The sequence below is a fragment of the Phyllobates terribilis genome, unplaced genomic scaffold (genome assembly GCF_046119375.1).
Source record: "Phyllobates terribilis strain yellow unplaced genomic scaffold, ASM4611937v1 Scaffold_8__6_contigs__length_399053987, whole genome shotgun sequence".
In the NCBI taxonomy this organism is placed as follows: domain Eukaryota; kingdom Metazoa; phylum Chordata; class Amphibia; order Anura; family Dendrobatidae; genus Phyllobates; species Phyllobates terribilis.
Genome location: NW_027362768.1, coordinates 384,904,571 through 384,925,698, shown reverse-complemented (window position 1 = coordinate 384,925,698; position 21,128 = coordinate 384,904,571). Strand labels below are relative to the sequence as shown.

Genomic DNA, 21,128 nt, shown 5'->3' with positions numbered 1-21,128 from the left:
AGAGGAGCATCTGAAGCTCACCCCAGGACACAAGCCGGACACCTGGTCCGCGCCTACAGGGTCCTCTACACCCAGTAGGGACAACCGGCATACCAGGAGGATTCCAGATCCCTGGTCAACCTGAAGCTACCATCATTTTACAGAACTAGGAACCACGAAGGCCCCAGCATCCAGAGATAGTGGTAGCCAAAGAAAAGTTCTACTGCAAGCAGACAGGTGAGAGAGTGAAACAACATAAAAGCTAGGCCTAGTTCCAGGCTGGCCAAAAGCTTTAGAGAAAGGAAGAAACGGAGCAGGAGGCCTACTACCCGCTCACTGGGGAGAGTCCAGAAGTGCACCCTCCTAATAGGTACTCTGGACCATACCTACCGTTACACCAGTAAAGGTACTGAAGCGAATTCCCTGTGTGCGTGTCCGTCATTCCCCCTGACCCGACCGGGCCACCTCTCACCTGCATCCCTTCCATCAACTCTGCCCCGGGGGCCCGCTCCACCTGTGGGGAGCAGAAACATCCCAGCTGCCATCCCATCACCCCCTGGAGGTCTACAGCAGCGCCGGTATTCATTACCGGGAACCACAGGTGGCGTCACGAGACAAAACTGTTAACAATCCCCTTTTTAAAGAGTGACCCCAGGGTACGGGCCCGGGAGCCGACTGCCGTGATACCCCATAGAAGGCCAAGGCCCGGGTACCGAGTTTCTCCCCATACCTCCCCCTGGGCGAGTCACCAACAAGCAAAACGGTGTTCTCTGGATTGCTTTTTAAGCAAATAATGAGGATTAAGATCCAAAAAAAATTATTCCTGGCCCCTGAGACCTGGGCCTTTGTATAGAAATATCTAACAGCAGCAGAAGGCAGAACTGGAATGGAACCTCTTGTCCTATGTGCACTGCAGTCTGCTATATACTCTGCCTGCCTATATATACTGCCTGCCTGATATCTCTGCAGGTGGATTAGTCCTCAGAAGGACTGTTTGTTAAGATGGATATATGTAATGTACGGTTTTTCTCCCTACACTACCTAATACACAAGCAAATCTCTCCCTAGCTCAGCAGCAGCTCTCCCTACACTGTCTGATCCGGAGTGACTGTGACGAGCATGGCGGCGCCAGGTCTGATATACACCTGATGACGCTGTGCGGCCAGCCAATCACTGTAATGAAGCAGACATTCCTCACATGTATCAAAGCTGTCAAAAAGTCAGGAGTGATTGAAACATATCACCGAGCACGCTATAAATACTCGGTGCTCGGCCGAGCATAATTGGCGAAAGGGTTAACAAAACATACTCGCTCATCACTACTAGGGATGTCTTAGGATAACTTCTTCCTGTTGTCATTATTGGTATTGGGTCCCTGGTGGCCCTGAGGTTTTATCTACAGTTTCCTCTTTGATAAGTTCCAAAAAAAAGATGAAGACATGTCTCTAATTCCACGCTCCTCCGTGTGCCGAATTAAAACAGCGTATTAATAAAATAAGTAAATTAATAACTTATTTATTCAAACATGATAAGGCTAAAAACAACGTGTTTCATGGATGTTCTGTCCACTTCATCAGGTACATAGCCAATGATCGCCATCGCCATAGCCTGGCGAACAGGCAATCTCTGCATGTGTCACAGTTGTCTAACAGCCGTGACACTTGCAGGCACGGCGACAGTGAATGAAACGCCGAGCACGCCAAAATACTCGGCGAGCACCTGAGCGTGCTCGCCGAAAGAGTTAATGATACATGCTCGTTCAACACTAATTCCTAGATGTAAACTGTCATGTAGACGACAGAAGGGAAGACTCGTATCATTGGAGGACTTATGGCTCCTTCCTGGTGGTCTGAAAGTGAATGTTTAGTGTTTAGAAATCTCTTCCTTGACATCCACTAATACCTTTCCTTGGGAGACAGTCTCATCGATGGGGGTTTAGAGAGTTAAGATTTGAGAGTCCTCAGTGGTTGATACCTTTTAATGGCGAACTGAAAAGATGGGAACAAATTGCAGCTTTCGAAATTCCTCAGGTTTCTTCTTCAGCCATCGAATAACACGAAATCTGAAGAGTCACATATTTATACACAGCAAGACAGAAATAATGCAATAGATGAGACAAGTGACGTAAAGCAGAGCTATCATTATGGGAGAGGGATAAACAGTTGTGGCCGTAAATATTGGAGCAGTTCATAGATAAGGACTGTGAAAGTTTTATTGTCCGGTGATTGAGGGCTGGTCAAGGGTTATGATAACCCCAAAGCTCTGAGGAGCACATTCCTTAGTTGATGTAGAATGACATAAATCCATGCGACACATCCATTCCTCATCTAAAGGTGTCAAAGGTCACCATCAGTTTATATTCCCAAACTTTTCTGTCTCCCTGAGATTTGAAGTTACCTTTTAATATCAATAATTTCATGTCTGTGATGCTGTGATCAAGGAAACAAAAATGCTTGGCCACAGGTAGATCTATTTTTTCTTCTTTTATCATGTGGCGATGACGATTCATCCTTGTCCTAAGTTTTTGCCCCATCTCCCCTACATACAGACCCCCAGCTGGACATTTGGTACATATAATTAAGTACACCCCATTAGATTTGATGCAGCTGAAAGTACCTGGGATCTTATAGTCCTGATGTGAATTGGGGATCTTTATCTTGTCTGTGGTCATTATAAATGGACAGGTTTTACATTGTTTCTGGTTGCAGGGAAAGGTTCCTGTAGCTCAGGGGTCTCAAACTCAGCTGGGCATATGGGCCGCACACGGAAAAACATTTAATTTGGGGGGCCGCATTATTTGTATGACAAAGTGACATTTTTAGTGATACCATTTTATTTTCTATACACCTTTTGAACTGGTCCTCATCTTGCAGACATGGTTGCCCCTCCACGTCCCCCATATTGCAGACATGGTCCCGCATATTGCAGACATGGTCTCCCCTCCAGGTCCCCCATATTGCAGACATGGTCTCCCCTCCAGGTCCCCCATATTGCAGACATGGTCTCCCCTCCAGGTCCCCCATATTGCAGACATGGTCTCCCCTCCAGGTCCCCCATATTGCAGACATGGCCTCCCCTCCAGGTCCCCCATATTTGCAGACATGGTCTCCCCTCCAGGTCCCCCATATTGCAGACATGGTCTCCCATCCAGGTCCCCCATATTGCAGACAGGGTCTCCATTCCAGGTCCCCCATATTGCAGACATGGTCTCCCCTCCAGGTCCCCCATATTGCAGACATGGCCTCCCATCCAGGTCCCCCATATTTGCAGACATGGTCTCCCATCCAGGTCCCCCATATTGCAGACAGGGTCTCCCATCCAGGTCCCCCATATTGCAGACATGGTCTCCCCTCCAGGTCCCCCATATTGCAGACATGGCCTCCCATCCAGGTCCCCCATATTTGCAGACATGGTCTCCCATCCAGGTCCCCCATATTGCAGACAGGGTCTCCCATCCAGGTCCCCCATATTGCAGACATGGTCTCCCATCCAGGTCCCCCATATTGCAGACAGGGTCTCCCATCCAGGTCCCCCATATTGCAGACATGGTCTCCCCTCCAGGTCCCCCATATTGCAGACATGGCCTCCCATCCAGGTCCCCCATATTTGCAGACATGGTCTCCCATCCAGGTCCCCCATATTGCAGACAGGGTCTCCCATCCAGGTCCCCCATATTGCAGACATGGTCTCCCCTCCAGGTCCCCCATATTGCAGACATGGCCTCCCATCCAGGTCCCCCATATTTGCAGACATGGTCTTCCATCCAGGTGCCCCATATTTGGGGGGGACCTGTCTCATCTATTACATTATTTCTGTATCTTATTGTGTATAAATATGCGATTCTTCAGATTTTGTGCTACACTATGCCTGATGAAGAAACCTGAGTAGTCTCGAAAGCTTGCAATTTGTTACCATCTTTTCAGTTCGCCATTAAAAGTTATCAACCACTGAGGACTCTCACATTTTTAGAATCAAAGCAGTGACTTTAGTTTCCAGAAATGTAAATCGAACATTGTAAAATCTAAAAGTTTTTGTTGCCAATGTCTGATGTCTCTTTGCATTTACTTTTAATAAACGTAACTGTTAATTTTTTTTAGCATTGTTACACTAATGTAAATAATTATTGGAATGAATTAATTCAGATTTTGTTGATGAATGTCAACCTGTCCCTTATATCCTATAACTTATAATTATTTTTCAGACCTTTCTAGATCATTTCTATTGGGGATTAGGAGTAGATCCAGGTATAATTACCTCCCATATAATCATCATCCTCATCATCTTCACCTTTGCACCTTGTTATTAGCGGAGCCTAGCATTATATTGATTGCAGTGATTTTAAAAGCTCAGATGGGCAAAAATTAAATTACTGAAATTATAGGGTCAACTTATGTCCTGGAGGAAAATCAAAACCTATAAATGGTGAGGAGACGTCTGATGTTCTGCAATAGATGGAGTGATGACCGCATGGAAGCGCTGCCCGTCGCGTCACATGGTGAGACTGACATTGCCGGATGACAGCTCCTTATATTAGATTATATATCTCATAAAATATACATTTCCTTTTATTATTAACAGTATATTTACCTGGTTATTGAAGGTAATTTTCCAAAATCTCAAGACAGAATATTAAACTGTGTTAATTTTGCAAATTATAATCTTCATCATTACAAATGGTAAATGACTAAAGGTAAATTTTTGACATTTTTGACCCTTAATTTTCCCAACTTAAAATTTACTAATGAATAATATTTAAAACTTATATTTTATATGTAAAAAATTCCAATCTAAAATCATACTTTTCCCCATGATTCTGAATAATTTTCATTTTAATTTTATTTTACATTTCCAATATTTAATAAAAAAAAAATCAGTGCAAGTAAATGATGTCTGTTTTAATATGGATTGTATGGAAATACACTGTGAAAAACAGATACAGTACATTGTGAAAGTATTTGGCCCCATTGAACTTTTCTACCTTTTGCCACATTTCTGGCTTCAAACATAAAGATATAAAATTCTAATTTTTTGGGGAAGAATCAACAACAAGTGGGACACAATCGTGAAGTGGAATGAAATTTATTGGATATTTTAAACTTTTTTTTAACAAATTCAAAACCGAAAAGTGGGGGGTGCAATATTATTCGACCCCTTTACTTTCAGTGCAGAAGTTCAGTGCAGATCTCTGAAGGATCCAATGTTGTCCTAAATGACTGGTAATGATACATAGAATCCACCTGTGTGTAATCAAGTCTCCGTATAAATGCACCTGCTCTGTGATAGTCTCAGGGGTCTCTGCTCTGTGATAGTCTCAGGGGTCTCTGCTCTGTGATAGTCTCAGGGGTCTCTGCACTGTGATAGGCTCAGGGGTCTCTGCTCTGTGATAGTCTCAGGGGTCTCTGCTCTGTGATAGTCTCAGGGGTCTCTGCACTGTGATAGTCTCAGGGGTCTTTGCTCTGTGATAGTCTCAGGGGTCTCTGACGCTACAAAATATCAACTCAAGGGGGCCGGATAATATTGCACGCCCCACTTTTCAGTTTTTAATTTGTTAAGAAAGTTTAAAATATCCAATAAATTTCATTCCACTTCACGATTGTGTCCCACTTGTTGTTGATTCTTCCCCAAAAAATTAGAATTTTATATCTTTATGTTTGAAGCCAGAAATGTGGCAAAAGGTAGAAAAGTTCAAGGGGGCCAAATACTTTCACTATGCACAGTATATAATATTCAGATGAAGAGACTGGAAATAATATTGAACTTTCTCTGTATGTTTGACCTTTTGACATCAATCAAAACAAGAAAAAATTGTGAGACTGTAATATAGAAAATGAAGAAAGGAAAATAAAAGAAAAAGTTGCTGAATTTTCATTTATTGTAGTTGAATATTTTATTTTTACTTTTATTTTAAGCAAAATATGAACTTTCCAAAATATCCAATTATGTTATCTATCATCTATCTATTATCTATCTATCATCTATCTATTATCTATCATCTATCTATTATCTATTATCTATCATCTATCTATTATCTATCTATCATCTATCATCTATCTATTATCTATCTATTATCTATCTATTATCTATTATCTATCATCTATCATTTATCTATCATCTATCTATTATCTATCATCTATCTATTATCTATTATCTATCTATCATTTATCTATCATCTATCTATTATCTATCTATTATCTATCTATCTATTATCTATCATCTATCTATTATCTATCTATCTATTATCTATCTATTATCTATCTATCTATCTATCTATCTATCTATCTATCTATCTATCTATCTATCTATCTCTCTATCGTTCTCTCCCGTCTCTCATTCCACTATCTTCCGCTCAGACGATGCGTCTCTTTATCCGGATCTCTATGTTCCTCCTGGTTCCGGTCCGTGGTGAAGCTTCTCCATCCTGTCGATTATCAGAGACGCCGCTACCGACTTATAAACATGGCGGGCAGATCATTGTCGCCGGTCTGATTCCTGTGCACGAAAAAACTGTCAAACGAGCATTAAAATTCACAGAAAAACCTCCGTCACGCACGTGCGAAAAGTAAGTGAACCCTGTATTTTATTTGTCTTAATGTTACGGAGGCGGCGATGATGTCAGGATTTAGCTTGTAAATCGCAGGATGAGGATAGAAAACTGCGCAAGAAATGAGGTTACAGGTCCGAAATAAGTGTAAAACTTCTGCCGGAGACGTCTCGCTGCGCCCCCCGATGCCCCTTAGTCTGTACATAGGGTAGAAGATACCGTTGTGTCTATACAACGAAAGAACATCAGAAAGTTCTAGAACTTCCGCAGTATTTGGGATTTCTTCTCATAGGACCCCACTTTAGGTTTGTGGGTTTGGGCTGCTCGGCGCTCAGGGTTCAGGTCCGTGGCGCGAGGCTCGTGGCTGCTTATATGATACCTTCTGAATGGCTCCATCTGTCCCTGATTTTCCCATAAATTATATTAAAAAAATAATAATATAATGAATAAACTCCAGGCAGCCTCCATGCTGACGGTTTCCAAGTGGTAATGATTAAAGTAAAGTGTTAATAAAGGCAGCACAGATGTAGCAGAGCTGAGTCTGTCATACAGCAGAGACGATCTGTCACTGCAATCTAGGGGGTCTCCTGGTCATCGCCCACAACCGTTTCTAACATTTGGGGGTCTCACATCGGAACATAGAAGTCCTGAGATTTCTCTTTTCACTTCTTCTTCTTCGTTAGGTTTTACATGGAGAAATACCAGTACGTCCTCGCAATGTTATTCGCAGTAGAGGAAATCAAGGCCAGCCCTGTGCTGCTGCCGAACGTCACGCTGGGCTACGAGGTTTATGACACTTGTTATTCGGACTTGGCCGCCACAGATAGCGTCATGTATTATCTGTCCGGAAACCGATCCAAGGTGCCAAATTACTGCTGCCGCTCAGCGCCCCCCAAGCTGTCCGCCGTGGTGGGAGATTCACCGTCGTCTGGATCGGTGGCAATCGCACGAATATTGGGGCTCACATATTTCCCACAGGTAAAGAGGTGAAAAGACAGAGGTCTGGGGTCTACACAGGTAATATACTGTATACCTGTCATGCTTCTGAATTCGAACCCTTGGTCCTGTGTTCTGTGGTTGGCGTCTCGTTCCGCTGAGCAACAGCAGATTCACCTTTTCTTTGTGTGTTTTAATTCTCTTATCTTTGTTTCTGTCGGTTTTATGTAACAGGTGTTTTTCATTTACTCTGTCTGTCCTATCACCTTTCAGGTGCAGCTTTAAATACCCTCCCCTATTGGTGTTTCCTGCTGGTGATAGACTTTGTTGGATTCATTCACCTCGCTTTAGTTTGTGTTTGTTGCAGTTGCTTTGTGTGTGATTCCTTTATTCCTTAGGGAACTGCTATTCTAGTGATCCTACGAGCTGCTAAGGACATTCAGGGTAAGCCGCCGCCGAGTGGGGGCGCCATTGCTTTATCTTAAGGTGCCAACCTCTGCAGTCAGGTAGGGACAGAGCAGGCTCAGAGTAGGGCTTTACTTAGTCTGAACAGGGATCTGTCAGCTTCAGGTATTTGTCTTCCTGGTTTGTACGTTACCCATGTGAATGGGCTTTAGCAGTCATAAGAATGCCCAATCCAACTGCTGCAGGTGGACAACTAGATTACAACCAGTCAACTGTCAGACTGATCCAGATTGGTAATTAGATTGATCCAGGCAGGAAACTAGATAATATTGGTGGGCAGTTATATGGAAATAAATGGATAAGCGAGATTGTTCCAGAGGAGCAACTATACTCATATGTCAGTCACTGTTAGCCACGTCTATACCTGTACATCAGTCACTGTTAGCCACGTCTATACCTGTACATCAGTCACTGTTAGCCACGTCTATACCTGTACATCAGTCACTGTTAGCCACGTCTAAACCTGTGCATCAGTCACTGTTAGCCAAGTCTATACCTGTACGTCAGTCACTGTTAGCCACGTCTATACCTGTACGTCAGTCACTGTTAGCCAAGTCTATACCTGTACATCAGTCACTGTTAGCCTATTCCATACCTGTACATCAGTCACTGTTAGCCACGTCTATACCTGTACATCAGTCACTGTTAGCCAAGTCTACACCTGTACATCAGTCACTGTTAGCCACGTCTATACCTGTACATCAGTCACTGTTAGCCAAGTCTATACCTGTGCATCAGTCACTGTTTGCCAAGTCTATACCTGTACATCAGTCACTGTTAGCCAAGTCTATACCTGTACATCAGTCACTGTTAGCCACGTCTATACCTGTACATCAGTCACTGTTAGCCACGTCTATACCTGTGCATCAGTCACTGTTAGCCACGTCTATACCTGTACATCAGTCACTGTTAGCCACGTCTATACCTGTACATCAGTCACTGTTAGCCACGTCTATACCTGTACATCAGTCACTGTTAGCCACGTCTATAACTGTGCATCAGTCACTGTTAGCCACGTCTATAACTGTGCATCAGTCACTGTTAGCCACGTCTATACCTGTGCATCAGTCACTGTTAGCCACGTCTATACCTGTACATCAGTCACTGTTAGCCACGTCTATACCTGTACATCAGTCACTGTTAGCCTATTCCATACCTGTGCATCAGTCACTGTTAGCCAAGTCTATACCTGTACATCAGTCACTGTTAGCCAAGTCTACACCTGTACATCAGTCACTGTTAGCCACGTCTATACCTGTACATCAGTCACTGTTAGCCACGTCTATACCTGTACATCAGTCACTGTTAGCCACGTCTATACCTGTACATCAGTCACTGTTAGCCACGTCTATAACTGTGCATCAGTCACTGTTAGCCACGTCTATACCTGTGCATCAGTCACTGTTAGCCACGTCTATACCTGTACATCAGTCACTGTTAGCCACGTCTATACCTGTACATCAGTCACTGTTAGCCTATTCCATACCTGTGCATCAGTCACTGTTAGCCAAGTCTATACCTGTACATCAGTCACTGTTAGCCAAGTCTACACCTGTACATCAGTCACTGTTAGCCACGTCTATACCTGTACATCAGTCACTGTTAGCCAAGTCTATACCTGTGCATCAGACACTGTTTGCCAAGTCTATACCTGTACATCAGTCACTGTTAGCCACGTCTATACCTGTACATCAGTCACTGTTAGCCACGTCTATACCTGTGCATCAGTCACTGTTAGCCACGTCTATACCTGTACATCAGTCACTGTTAGCCACGTCTATACCTGTACATCAGTCACTGTTAGCCACGTCTATACCTGTACATCAGTCACTGTTAGCCACGTCTATAACTGTGCATCAGTCACTGTTAGCCACGTCTATACCTGTGCATCAGTCACTGTTAGCCACGTCTATACCTGTACATCAGTCACTGTTAGCCACGTCTATACCTGTACATCAGTCACTGTTAGCCACGTCTATACCTGTACATCAGTCACTGTTAGCCACGTCTATACCTGTACATCAGTCACTGTTAGCCACGTCCATACCTGTACATCAGTCACTGTTAGCCACGTCTATACCTGTACATCAGTCACTGTTAGCCACGTCTATACCTGTACATCAGTCACTGTTAGCCACGTCTATACCTGTACATCAGTCACTGTTAGCCACGTCCATACCTGTACATCAGTCACTGTTAGCCAAGTCTATACCTGTACATCAGTCACTGTTATCCACGTCTATACCTGTACATCAGTCACTGTTAGCCACGTCCATACCTGTACATCAGTCACTGTTAGCCAAGTCTATACCTGTACATCAGTCACTGTTAGCCACGTCTATACCTGTACATCAGTCACTCTTAGCCACGTCTATACCTGTACATCAGTCACTGTTAGCCACGTCTATACCTGTACATCAGTCACTGTTAGCCACGTCTATACCTGTACATCAGTCACTGTTAGCCACGTCTATACCTGTACATCAGTCACTGTTAGCCACGTCCATATCTGTACATCAGTCACTGTTAGCCAAGTCTATACCTGTACATTAGTCACTGTTATCCACGTCTATACCTGTACATCAGTCACTGTTAGCCACGTCTATACCTGTGCATCAGTCACTGTTAGCCAAGTCCATACCTGTACATCAGTCACTGTTAGCCACGTCCATACCTGTACATCAGTCACTGTTAGCCACGTCTATACCTGTACATCAGTCACTGTTAGCCACGTCTATACCTGTACATCAGTCACTGTTAGCCACGTCTATACCTGTACATCAGTCACTGTTAGCCACGTCTATACCTGTACATCAGTCACTGTTAGCCAAGTCTATACCTGTACATCAGTCACTGTTAGCCACGTCTATACCTGTACATCAGTCACTGTTAGCCACGTCTATACCTGTACATCAGTCACTGTTAGCCACGTCCATACCTGTACATCAGTCACTGTTAGCCACGTCTATACCTGTACATCAGTCACTGTTAGCCACGTCTATACCTGTACATCAGTCACTGTTAGCCATGTCTATACCTGTACATCAGTCACTGTTAGCCACGTCTATACCTGTACATCAGTCACTGTTAGCCACGTCTATACCTGTACATCAGTCACTGTTAGCCACGTCTATACCTGTACATCAGTCACTGTTAGCCACGTCTATACCTGTACGTCAGTCACTGTTAGCCACGTCTATACCTGTACGTCAGTCACTGTTAGCCACGTCTATACCTGTATGTCAGTCACTGTTAGCCAAGTCTATACCTGTACATCAGTCACTGTTAGCCAAGTCTATACCTGTACGTCAGTCACTGTTAGCCACGTCTATACCTGTACGTCAGTCACTGTTAGCCACGTCTATACCTGTACATCAGTCACTGTTAGCCAAGTCTATACCTGTACATCAGTCACTGTTAGCCAAGTCTATACCTGTACATCAGTCACTGTTAGCCACGTCTATACCTGTACATCAGTCACTGTTAGCCACGTCTATACCTGTACATCAGTCACTGTTAGCCACGTCTATACCTGTACATCAGTCACTGTTAGCCACGTCTATACCTGTACATCAGTCACTGTTAGCCACGTCCATATCTGTACATCAGTCACTGTTAGCCAAGTCTATACCTGTACATCAGTCACTGTTATCCACGTCTATACCTGTACATCAGTCACTGTTAGCCACGTCTATACCTGTGCATCAGTCACTGTTAGCCAAGTCCATACCTGTACATCAGTCACTGTTAGCCACGTCTATACCTGTATGTCAGTCACTGTTAGCCAAGTCTATACCTGTACATCAGTCACTGTTAGCCAAGTCTATACCTGTACGTCAGTCACTGTTAGCCACGTCTATACCTGTACATCAGTCACTGTTAGCCACGTCTATACCTGTACATCAGTCACTGTTAGCCACGTCTATACCTGTACGTCAGTCACTGTTAGCCAAGTCTATACCTGTACATCAGTCACTGTTAGCCACGTCTATACCTGTACGTCAGTCACTGTTAGCCAAGTCTATACCTGTACATCAGTCACTGTTAGCCACGTCTATACCTGTACATCAGTCACTGTTAGCCACGTCTATACCTGTACGTCAGTCACTGTTAGCCACGTCTATACCTGTACATCAGTCACTGTTAGCCACGTCTAAACCTTTGCATCAGTCACTGTTAGCCACGTCTAAACCTGTGCATCAGTCACTGTTAGCCACGTCTATATCTGTACGTCAGTCACTGTTAGCCACGTCTAAACCTGTGCATCAGTCACTGTTAGCCACGTCTATACCTGTACATCAGTCACTGTTAGCCACGTCTAAACCTTTGCATCAGTCACTGTTAGCCACGTCTATACCTGTACATCAGTCACTGTTAGCCACGTCTATATCTGTACGTCAGTCACTGTTAGCCACGTCTAAACCTGTGCATCAGTCACTGTTAGCCACGTCTATACCTGTACGTCAGTCACTGTTAGCCACGTCTATACCTGTACGTCAGTCACTGTTAGCCACGTCTATACCTGTACATCAGTCACTGTTAGCCACGTCTAAACCTGTGCATCAGTCACTGTTAGCCAAGTCTATACCTGTACGTCAGTCACTGTTAGCCACGTCTATACCTGTACGTCAGTCACTGTTAGCCACGTCTATACCTGTACGTCAGTCACTGTTAGCCACGTCTATACCTGTACATCAGTCACTGTTAGCCACGTCTATACCTGTACATCAGTCACTGTTAGCCACGTCTATACCTGTACGTCAGTCACTGTTAGCCAAGTCTATACCTGTACATCAGTCACTGTTAGCCACGTCTATACCTGTACATCAGTCACTGTTAGCCACGTCTATACCTGTACGTCAGTCACTGTTAGCCACGTCTATACCTGTACATCAGTCACTGTTAGCCACGTCTAAACCTGTGCATCAGTCACTGTTAGCCAAGTCTATACCTGTACATCAGTCACTGTTAGCCACGTCTATATCTGTACGTCAGTCACTGTTAGCCAAGTCTAAACCTGTGCATCAGTCACTGTTAGCCACGTCTATACCTGTACGTCAGTCACTGTTAGCCACGTCTATACCTGTACATCAGTCACTGTTAGCCACGTCTAAACCTGTGCATCAGTCACTGTTAGCCAAGTCTATACCTGTACATCAGTCACTGTTAGCCAAGTCTATACCTGTACATCAGTCACTGTTAGCCAAGTCTGTACCTGTACATCAGTCACTGTTAGCCACGTCTATACCTGTACATCAGTCACTGTTAGCCACGTCTATACCTGTACATCAGTCACTATTAGCCAAGTCTATACCTGTACATCAGTCACTGTTAGCCACGTCTAAACCTGTGCATCAGTCACTGTTAGCCACGTCTATACCTGTACGTCAGTCACTGTTAGCCAAGTCTGTACCTGTACATCAGTCACTGTTAGCCACGTCTATACCTGTACATCAGTCACTGTTAGCCACGTCTATACCTGTACATCAGTCACTGTTAGCCACGTCTATACCTGTACATCAGTCACTGTTAGCCACGTCTAAACCTGTGCATCAGTCACTGTTAGCCACGTCTATACCTGTACGTCAGTCACTGTTAGCCACGTCTATACCTGTACATCAGTCACTGTTAGCCACGTCTATACCTGTACATCAGTCACTGTTAGCCAAGTCTATACCTGTACATCAGTCACTGTTAGCCAAGTCTATACCTGTACATCAGTCACTGTTAGCCAAGTCTGTACCTGTACATCAGTCACTGTTAGCCACGTCTATACCTGTACATCAGTCACTGTTAGCCACGTCTATACCTGTACATCAGTCACTATTAGCCAAGTCTATACCTGTACATCAGTCACTGTTAGCCACGTCCATACCTGTACATCAGTCACTGTTAGCCAAGTCTGTACCTGTACATCAGTCACTGTTAGCCAAGTCTATACCTGTACATCAGTCACTGTTAGCCACGTCTATACCTGTACATCAGTCACTGTTAGCCACGTCTATACCTGTACATCAGTCACTGTTAGCCAAGTCTATACCTGTGCATCAGTCACTGTTAGCCACGTCTATACCTGTATATCAGTCACTGTTAGCCACGTCTATACCTGTACGTCAGTCACTGTTAGCCACGTCTAAACCTGTGCATCAGTCACTGTTAGCCAAGTCTATACCTGTACATCAGTTACTGTTAGCCACGTCTATACCTGTACATCAGTCACTGTTAGCCACGTCTAAACCTGTGCATCAGTCACGGTTAGCCAAGTCTATACCTGTACGTCAATCACTGTTAGCCACGTCTATACCTGTACATCAGTCACTGTTAGCCACGTCTATACCTGTACGTCAATCACTGTTAGCCACGTCTATACCTGTGCATCAGTCACTGTTAGCCACGTCTATACCTGTACGTCAGTCACTGTTAGCCAAGTCTGTACCTGTACATCAGTCACTGTTAGCCAAGTCTATACCTGTACATCAGTCACTGTTAGCCAAGTCTATACCTGTACATCAGTCACTGTTAGCCAAGTCTATACCTGTACATCAGTCACTGTTAGCCAAGTCTATACCTGTACATCAGTCACTGTTAGCCAAGTCTATACCTGTACATCAGTCACTGTTAGCCAAGTCTATACCTGTACATCAGTCACTGTTAGCCAAGTCTATACCTGTACATCAGTCACTGTTAGCCACGTCTATACCTGTACGTCAATCACTGTTAGCCACGTCTATACCTGTACATCAGTCACTGTTAGCCACGTCTATACCTGTACGTCAGTCACTGTTAGCCAAGTCTATACCTGTACATCAGTCACTGTTAGCCAAGTCTATACCTGTACGTCAATCACTGTTAGCCACGACTATACCTGTACATCAGTCACTGTTAGCCACGTCTATACCTGTACGTCAGTCACTGTTAGCCAAGTCTATACCTGTACATCAGTCACTGTTAGCCAAGTCTATACCTGTACATCAGTCACTGTTAGCCAAGTCTATACCTGTACATCAGTCACTGTTAGCCAAGTGTATACCTGTACATCAGTCACTGTTAGCCACGTCTATACCTGTACGTCAATCACTGTTAGCCACGTCTATACCTGTACATCAGTCACTGTTAGCCACGTCTAAACCTGTGCATCAGTCACTGTTAGCCACGTCTATACCTGTACGTCAGTCACTGTTAGCCACGTCTATACCTGTACGTCAGTCACTGTTAGCCACGTCTATACCTGTACGACAGTCACTGTTAGCCACGTCTATACCTGTACGTCAGTCACTGTTAGCCAAGTCTATACCTGTACGTCAGTCACTGTTAGCCAAGTCTATACCTGTGCATCAGTTACTGTTAGCCACGTCTAAACCTGTGCATCAGTCACTGTTAGCCACGTCTATACCTGTACGTCAGTCACTGTTAGCCACGTCTATACCTGTACGTCAGTCACTGTTAGCCAAGTCTATACCTGTACATCAGTCACTGTTAGCCACGTCTATACCTGTACGTCAGTCACTGTTAGCCACATCTATACCTGTACGTCAGTCACTGTTAGCCACGTCTATACCTGTACATCAGTCACTGTTAGCCACATCTATACCTGTACGTCAGTCACTGTTAGCCACGTCTAAACCTGTGCATCAGTCACTGTTAGCCAAGTCTATACCTGTACATCAGTCGCTGTTAGCCACGTCTATACCTGTACGTCAGTCACTGTTAGCCACGTCTAAACCTGTGCATCAGTCACTGTTAGCCACGTCTATACCTGTACATCAGTCACTGTTAGCCACGTCTATACCTGTACATCAGTCACTGTTAGCCACGTCTATACCTGTACATCAGTCACTGTTAGCCACGTCTATACCTGTACATCAGTCACTGTTAGCCACGTCTATACCTGTACATCAGTCACTGTTAGGCAAGTCTATACCTGTACATCAGTCACTGTTAGCCAAGTCTATACCTGTACATCAGTCACTGTTAGCCAAGTCTATACCTGTACGTCAGTCACTGTTAGCCACGTCTAAACCTGTACGTCAGTCACTGTTAGCCACGTCTATACCTGTATGTCAGTCACTGTTAGCCAAGTCTATACCTGTACATCAGTCACTGTTAGCCACGTCTATACCTGTACATCAGTCCCTGTTAGCCACGTCTATACCTGTACATCAGTCACTGTTAGCCACGTCTATACCTGTACGTCAGTCACTGTTAGCCAAGTCTATACCTGTACATCAGTCACTGTTAGCCACGTCTATACCTGTACATCAGTCACTGTTAGCCACGTCTATACCTGTACGTCAGTCACTGTTAGCCACGTCTATACCTGTACATCAGTCACTGTTAGCCACGTCTAAACCTTTGCATCAGTCACTGTTAGCCACGTCTAAACCTGTGCATCAGTCACTGTTAGCCAAGTCTATACCCGTACATCAGTCACTGTTAGCCACGTCTATATCTGTACGTCAGTCACTGTTAGCCACGTCTAAACCTGTGCATCAGTCACTGTTAGCCACGTCTATACCTGTACATCAGTCACTGTTAGCCACGTCTATACCTGTACGTCAGTCACTGTTAGCCACGTCTATACCTGTACGTCAGTCACTGTTAGCCACGTCTATACCTGTACATCAGTCACTGTTAGCCACGTCTATACCTGTACATCAGTCACTGTTAGCCACGTCTATACCTGTACGTCAGTCACTGTTAGCCAAGTCTATACCTGTACATCAGTCACTGTTAGCCACGTCTATACCTGTACATCAGTCACTGTTAGCCACGTCTATACCTGTACGTCAGTCACTGTTAGCCACGTCTATACCTGTACATCAGTCACTGTTAGCCACGTCTAAACCTTTGCATCAGTCACTGTTAGCCACGTCTAAACCTGTGCATCAGTCACTGTTAGCCAAGTCTATACCTGTACGTCAGTCACTGTTAGCCACGTTTAAACCTGTGCATCAGTCACTGTTAGCCACGTCTATACCTGTACGTCAGTCACTGTTAGCCACGTCTATACCTGTACGTCAGTCACTGTTAGCCACGTCTATACCTGTACATCAGTCACTGTTAGCCACGTCTAAACCTGTGCATCAGTCACTGTTAGCCAAGTCTATACCTGTACGTCAGTCACTGTTAGCCACGTCTATACCTGTACGTCAGTCACTGTTAGCCACGTCTATACCTGTACGTCAGTCACTGTTAGCCACGTCTATACCTGTACATCAGTCACTGTTAGCCACGTCTAAACCTGTGCATCAGTCACTGTTAGCCAAGTCTATACCTGTGCATCAGTCACTGTTAGCCAAGTCTATACCTGTACATCAGTCACTGTTAGCCACGTCTATACCTGTACATCAGTCACTGTTAGCCACGTCTATACCTGTACGTCAGTCACTGTTAGCCACGTCTATACCTGTACGTCAGTCACTGTTAGCCACGTCTATACCTGTACGTCAGTCACTGTTAGCCACGTCTATACCTGTACATCAGTCACTGTTAGCCACGTCTAAACCTGTGCATCAGTCACTGTTAGCCAAGTCTATACCTGTACATCAGTCACTGTTAGCCACGTCTATACCTGTACATCAGTCACTGTTAGCCACGTCTATACCTGTACATCAGTCACTGTTAGCCAAGTCTATACCTGTACATCAGTCACTGTTAGCCACGTCTATACCTGTACATCAGTCACTGTTAGCCACGTCTAAACCTGTGCATCAGTCACTGTTAGCCAAGTCTATACCTGTGCATCAGTCACTGTTAGCCAAGTCTATACCTGTACATCAGTCACTGTTAGCCACGTCTATACCTGTACGTCAGTCACTGTTAGCCACGTCTATACCTGTACATCAGTCACTGTTAGCCAAGTCTATACCTGTACATCAGTCACTGTTAGCCAAGTCTATACCTGTACATCAGTCACTGTTAGCCACGTCTATACCTGTACATCAGTCACTGTTAGCCACGTCTATACCTGTACGTCAGTCACTGTTAGCCACGTCTATGCCTGTACGTCAGTCACTGTTAGCCACGTCTATACCTGTACGTCAGTCACTGTTAGCCACGTCTATACCTGTGCATCAGTCACTGTTAGCCACGTCTATACCTGTACATCAGTCACTGTTAGCCACGTCTAAACCTGTGCATCAGTCACTGTTAGCCACGTCTATACCTGTACATCAGTCACTGTTAGCCAAGTCTATACCTGTACATCAGTCACTGTTAGCCACGTCTATACCTGTACATCAGTCACTGTTAGCCAAGTCCATACCTGTACATCAGTCACTGTTAGCCACGTCTATACCTGTACATCAGTCACTGTTAGCCACGTCTATACCTGTACATCAGTCACTGTTAGCCACGTCTATACCTGTACATCAGTCACTGTTAGCCACGTCCATACCTGTACATCAGTCACTGTTAGCCACGTCTATACCTGTACATCAGTCACTGTTAGCCACGTCCATACCTGTACATCAGTCACTGTTAGCCAAGTCTATACCTGTGCATCAGTCACTGTTAGCCACGTCTATACCTGTACATCAGTCACTGTTAGCCAAGTCCATACCTGTACATCAGTCACTGTTAGCCACGTCTATACCTGTACATCAGTCACTGTTAGCCACGTCCATACCTGTGCATCAGTCACTGTTAGCCACGTCTATACCTGTACATCAGTCACTGTTAGCCACGTCCATACCTGTGCATCAGTCACTGTTAGCCACGTCTATACCTGTACATCAGTCACTGTTAGCCACGTCTATACCTGTACATCAGTCACTGTTAGCCAAGTCCATACCTGTACATCAGTCACTGTTAGCCACGTCTATACCTGTACATCAGTCACTGTTAGCCACGTCTATACCTGTACATCAGTCACTGTTGGCCACGTCTATACCTGTGCATCAGTCACTGTTAGCCACGTCTATACCTGTACATCAGTCACTGTTAGCCACGTCTATACCTGTACATCAGTCACTGTTAGCCACGTCTATACCTGTACATCAGTCACTGTTAGCCACGTCTATACCTGTACATCAGTCACTGTTAGCCAAGTCTATACCTGTGCATCAGTCACTGTTAGCCACGTCTATACCTGTGCATCAGTCACTGTTAGCCACGTCTATACCTGTACATCAGTCACTGTTAGCCAAGTCTGTACCTGTACATCAGTCACTGTTAGCCACGTTTATACCTGTACATCAGTCACTGTTAGCCAAGTCCATACCTGTACATCAGTCACTGTTAGCCACGTCTATACCTGTACATCAGTCACTGTTAGCCACGTCCATACCTGTACATCAGTCACTGTTAGCCACGTCTATACCTGTACATCAGTCACTGTTAGCCACGTCTATACCTGTACATCAGTCACTGTTAGCCACGTCTATACCTCTACATCAGTCACTGTGTAATGCACACGCACGGGCTGAGCGGCGTGTGCGTGTGATTGTAGTGATTCCACTGGACCGTGCCGGAGAGTGAATGCCTGGAGGGGCGTAACTAGGTATTCACCCGATCCGACCAGGGTCGCACGACGGCATACGACGCCAGTGCACCAAGGAGGAACCGAGCAGAGGGACCAGGTGCTACTCCAGGACAGACCCCGGACACGGCTGTTGACCCACACAGGGGAATACAGGAACAGACTGGTAGGCTGGCACACAGACTGGTGGGTATAGGCAGGCACGACTGGTATGCAGGCAGGCGGGTATGCAGGCGGGGGGGGTACAGGCAAGCACAGCTAGAGTGCAGACAGGGAGGCACTAGCAGGTAGGAACACAGGCGGGATAGGACCCAGTACACACTGGGACTCAGGAACAATACAGGCAGAGGGGTACAGGCAAGCACAGCTAGAGTGCAGACAGGGAGGCACTAGCAGGTAGGGACACTGGCGGGATAGGACCCAGTACACACTGGGACTCAGGAACAGAACCACAGATGTGGCGGACAAACACAGCAGAGTGAGGCCGCCCAGAGAGGTGAGCGAGAACATGGCAGGACAAGGCCGCCTGGAGCGGTGAGCAAGAGTAGAGCAGGACAAGGCCGCCAGGAGCGGTGAACAAAGGATCAGAGCTGAGCGAGACTGCTGGAGCAGTGAGCAAGAGTAAAGCAGGACGAGGCCGCCTGGAGCGGTGAGTAAGAGTGGAGCGAGACTGCTGGAGCAGCGAGCAAAAGGGTCAGAGCGGAGCAAGGCTGCCGGAGCAGCGAGCAAAGGAGTCAGAGCAGGCTAGAACCGCCGGAGCGGTAAGCAAAGGAGTCAGAGCAGACTAGAACCGCCGGAGCGGTGAGCAAAGGAGTCAGAGCAGGCTAGAACCGCCGGAGCGGTGAGCAAAGGAGTCAGAGCAGACTAGAACCGCCGGAGCGGTGAGCAAAGGAGTCAGAGCAGGCTAGAACCGCCGGAGCGGTGAGCAAAGGAGTCAGAGCAGGCTAGAACCGCCGGAGCAGTGAGCAAAGGAGTCAGAGCAGGCAAGGCTGAGTAGGGGGGACAGGGCTCTGTTCACACGGAACAGACAGGAAGGGAAAGGCAGAGCCAGACACCCACAGGGTACTTGCAGTGAAGTAGCGAGTGGACCACAAACTCACAAACGGGAGTACAGAGACAACAGGCAGGAGTTAGGTACGAGTTCAGACTCTGCAGAAAAAGGAAAGGAACGGACATAGAGAAAAGACAGATGAAAGATAGGAGAGAGTACAGACTGGAACTGAGTGTACGGACGAGACCGACACAGGAGCGGGTCTGGGAATACAGCCCCCAGAGAGGCAGGACGAACAGGCAAGGAGCGTGTTCAGACAGGACAGACAAGATACGGGAGCAGGTCTGGGTAATCGGCCCCCAGAGAGGCGGGACGAACAGGCAAGGAGCGTGTTCAGACAGGACAGACAAGATACAGGAACGGATCTAGGTAATCGGCCCCTAGAAGGCGGGAGGAACAGGCTAGGAGCGTGTTCAGACAGGCCTGGAAATACAGCCTCCAGGAAAGGCAGCAGGCAAGAGTACACAGACAGGACTCAGTACAGACACGGGAACTGATACCACAAGGCAGGAGACATAGACAGGACTCAGCTCAGACAAGGGAACTGATACCGCAAGGCAGGAGACATAGACAGGACTCAGTTCAGACACGGGAACTGATACCGCAAGGCAGGAGACATAGACAGGACTCAGTTCAGACACGGGAACTGATACCGCAAAGCAGGAGACAAAGAACGG

At 45.7% G+C, this 21,128-nt stretch overlaps 1 protein-coding gene across 1 annotated transcript in view; it reads left to right on the top strand.

Annotated features, from left to right (window-relative positions):
• Positions 1-7,237: 7,237 nt before the first annotated feature.
• LOC141157777 (extracellular calcium-sensing receptor-like) overlaps positions 7,238-21,128 on the top strand; it is a 101,142-nt gene continuing 87,251 nt past the window's right edge. Inside the window, exon 1 of the mRNA XM_073645307.1 lies at positions 7,238-7,498. Coding sequence (XP_073501408.1) covers positions 7,238-7,498 — 261 coding nt within the window. The remainder of the gene's footprint in view (positions 7,499-21,128) is intronic.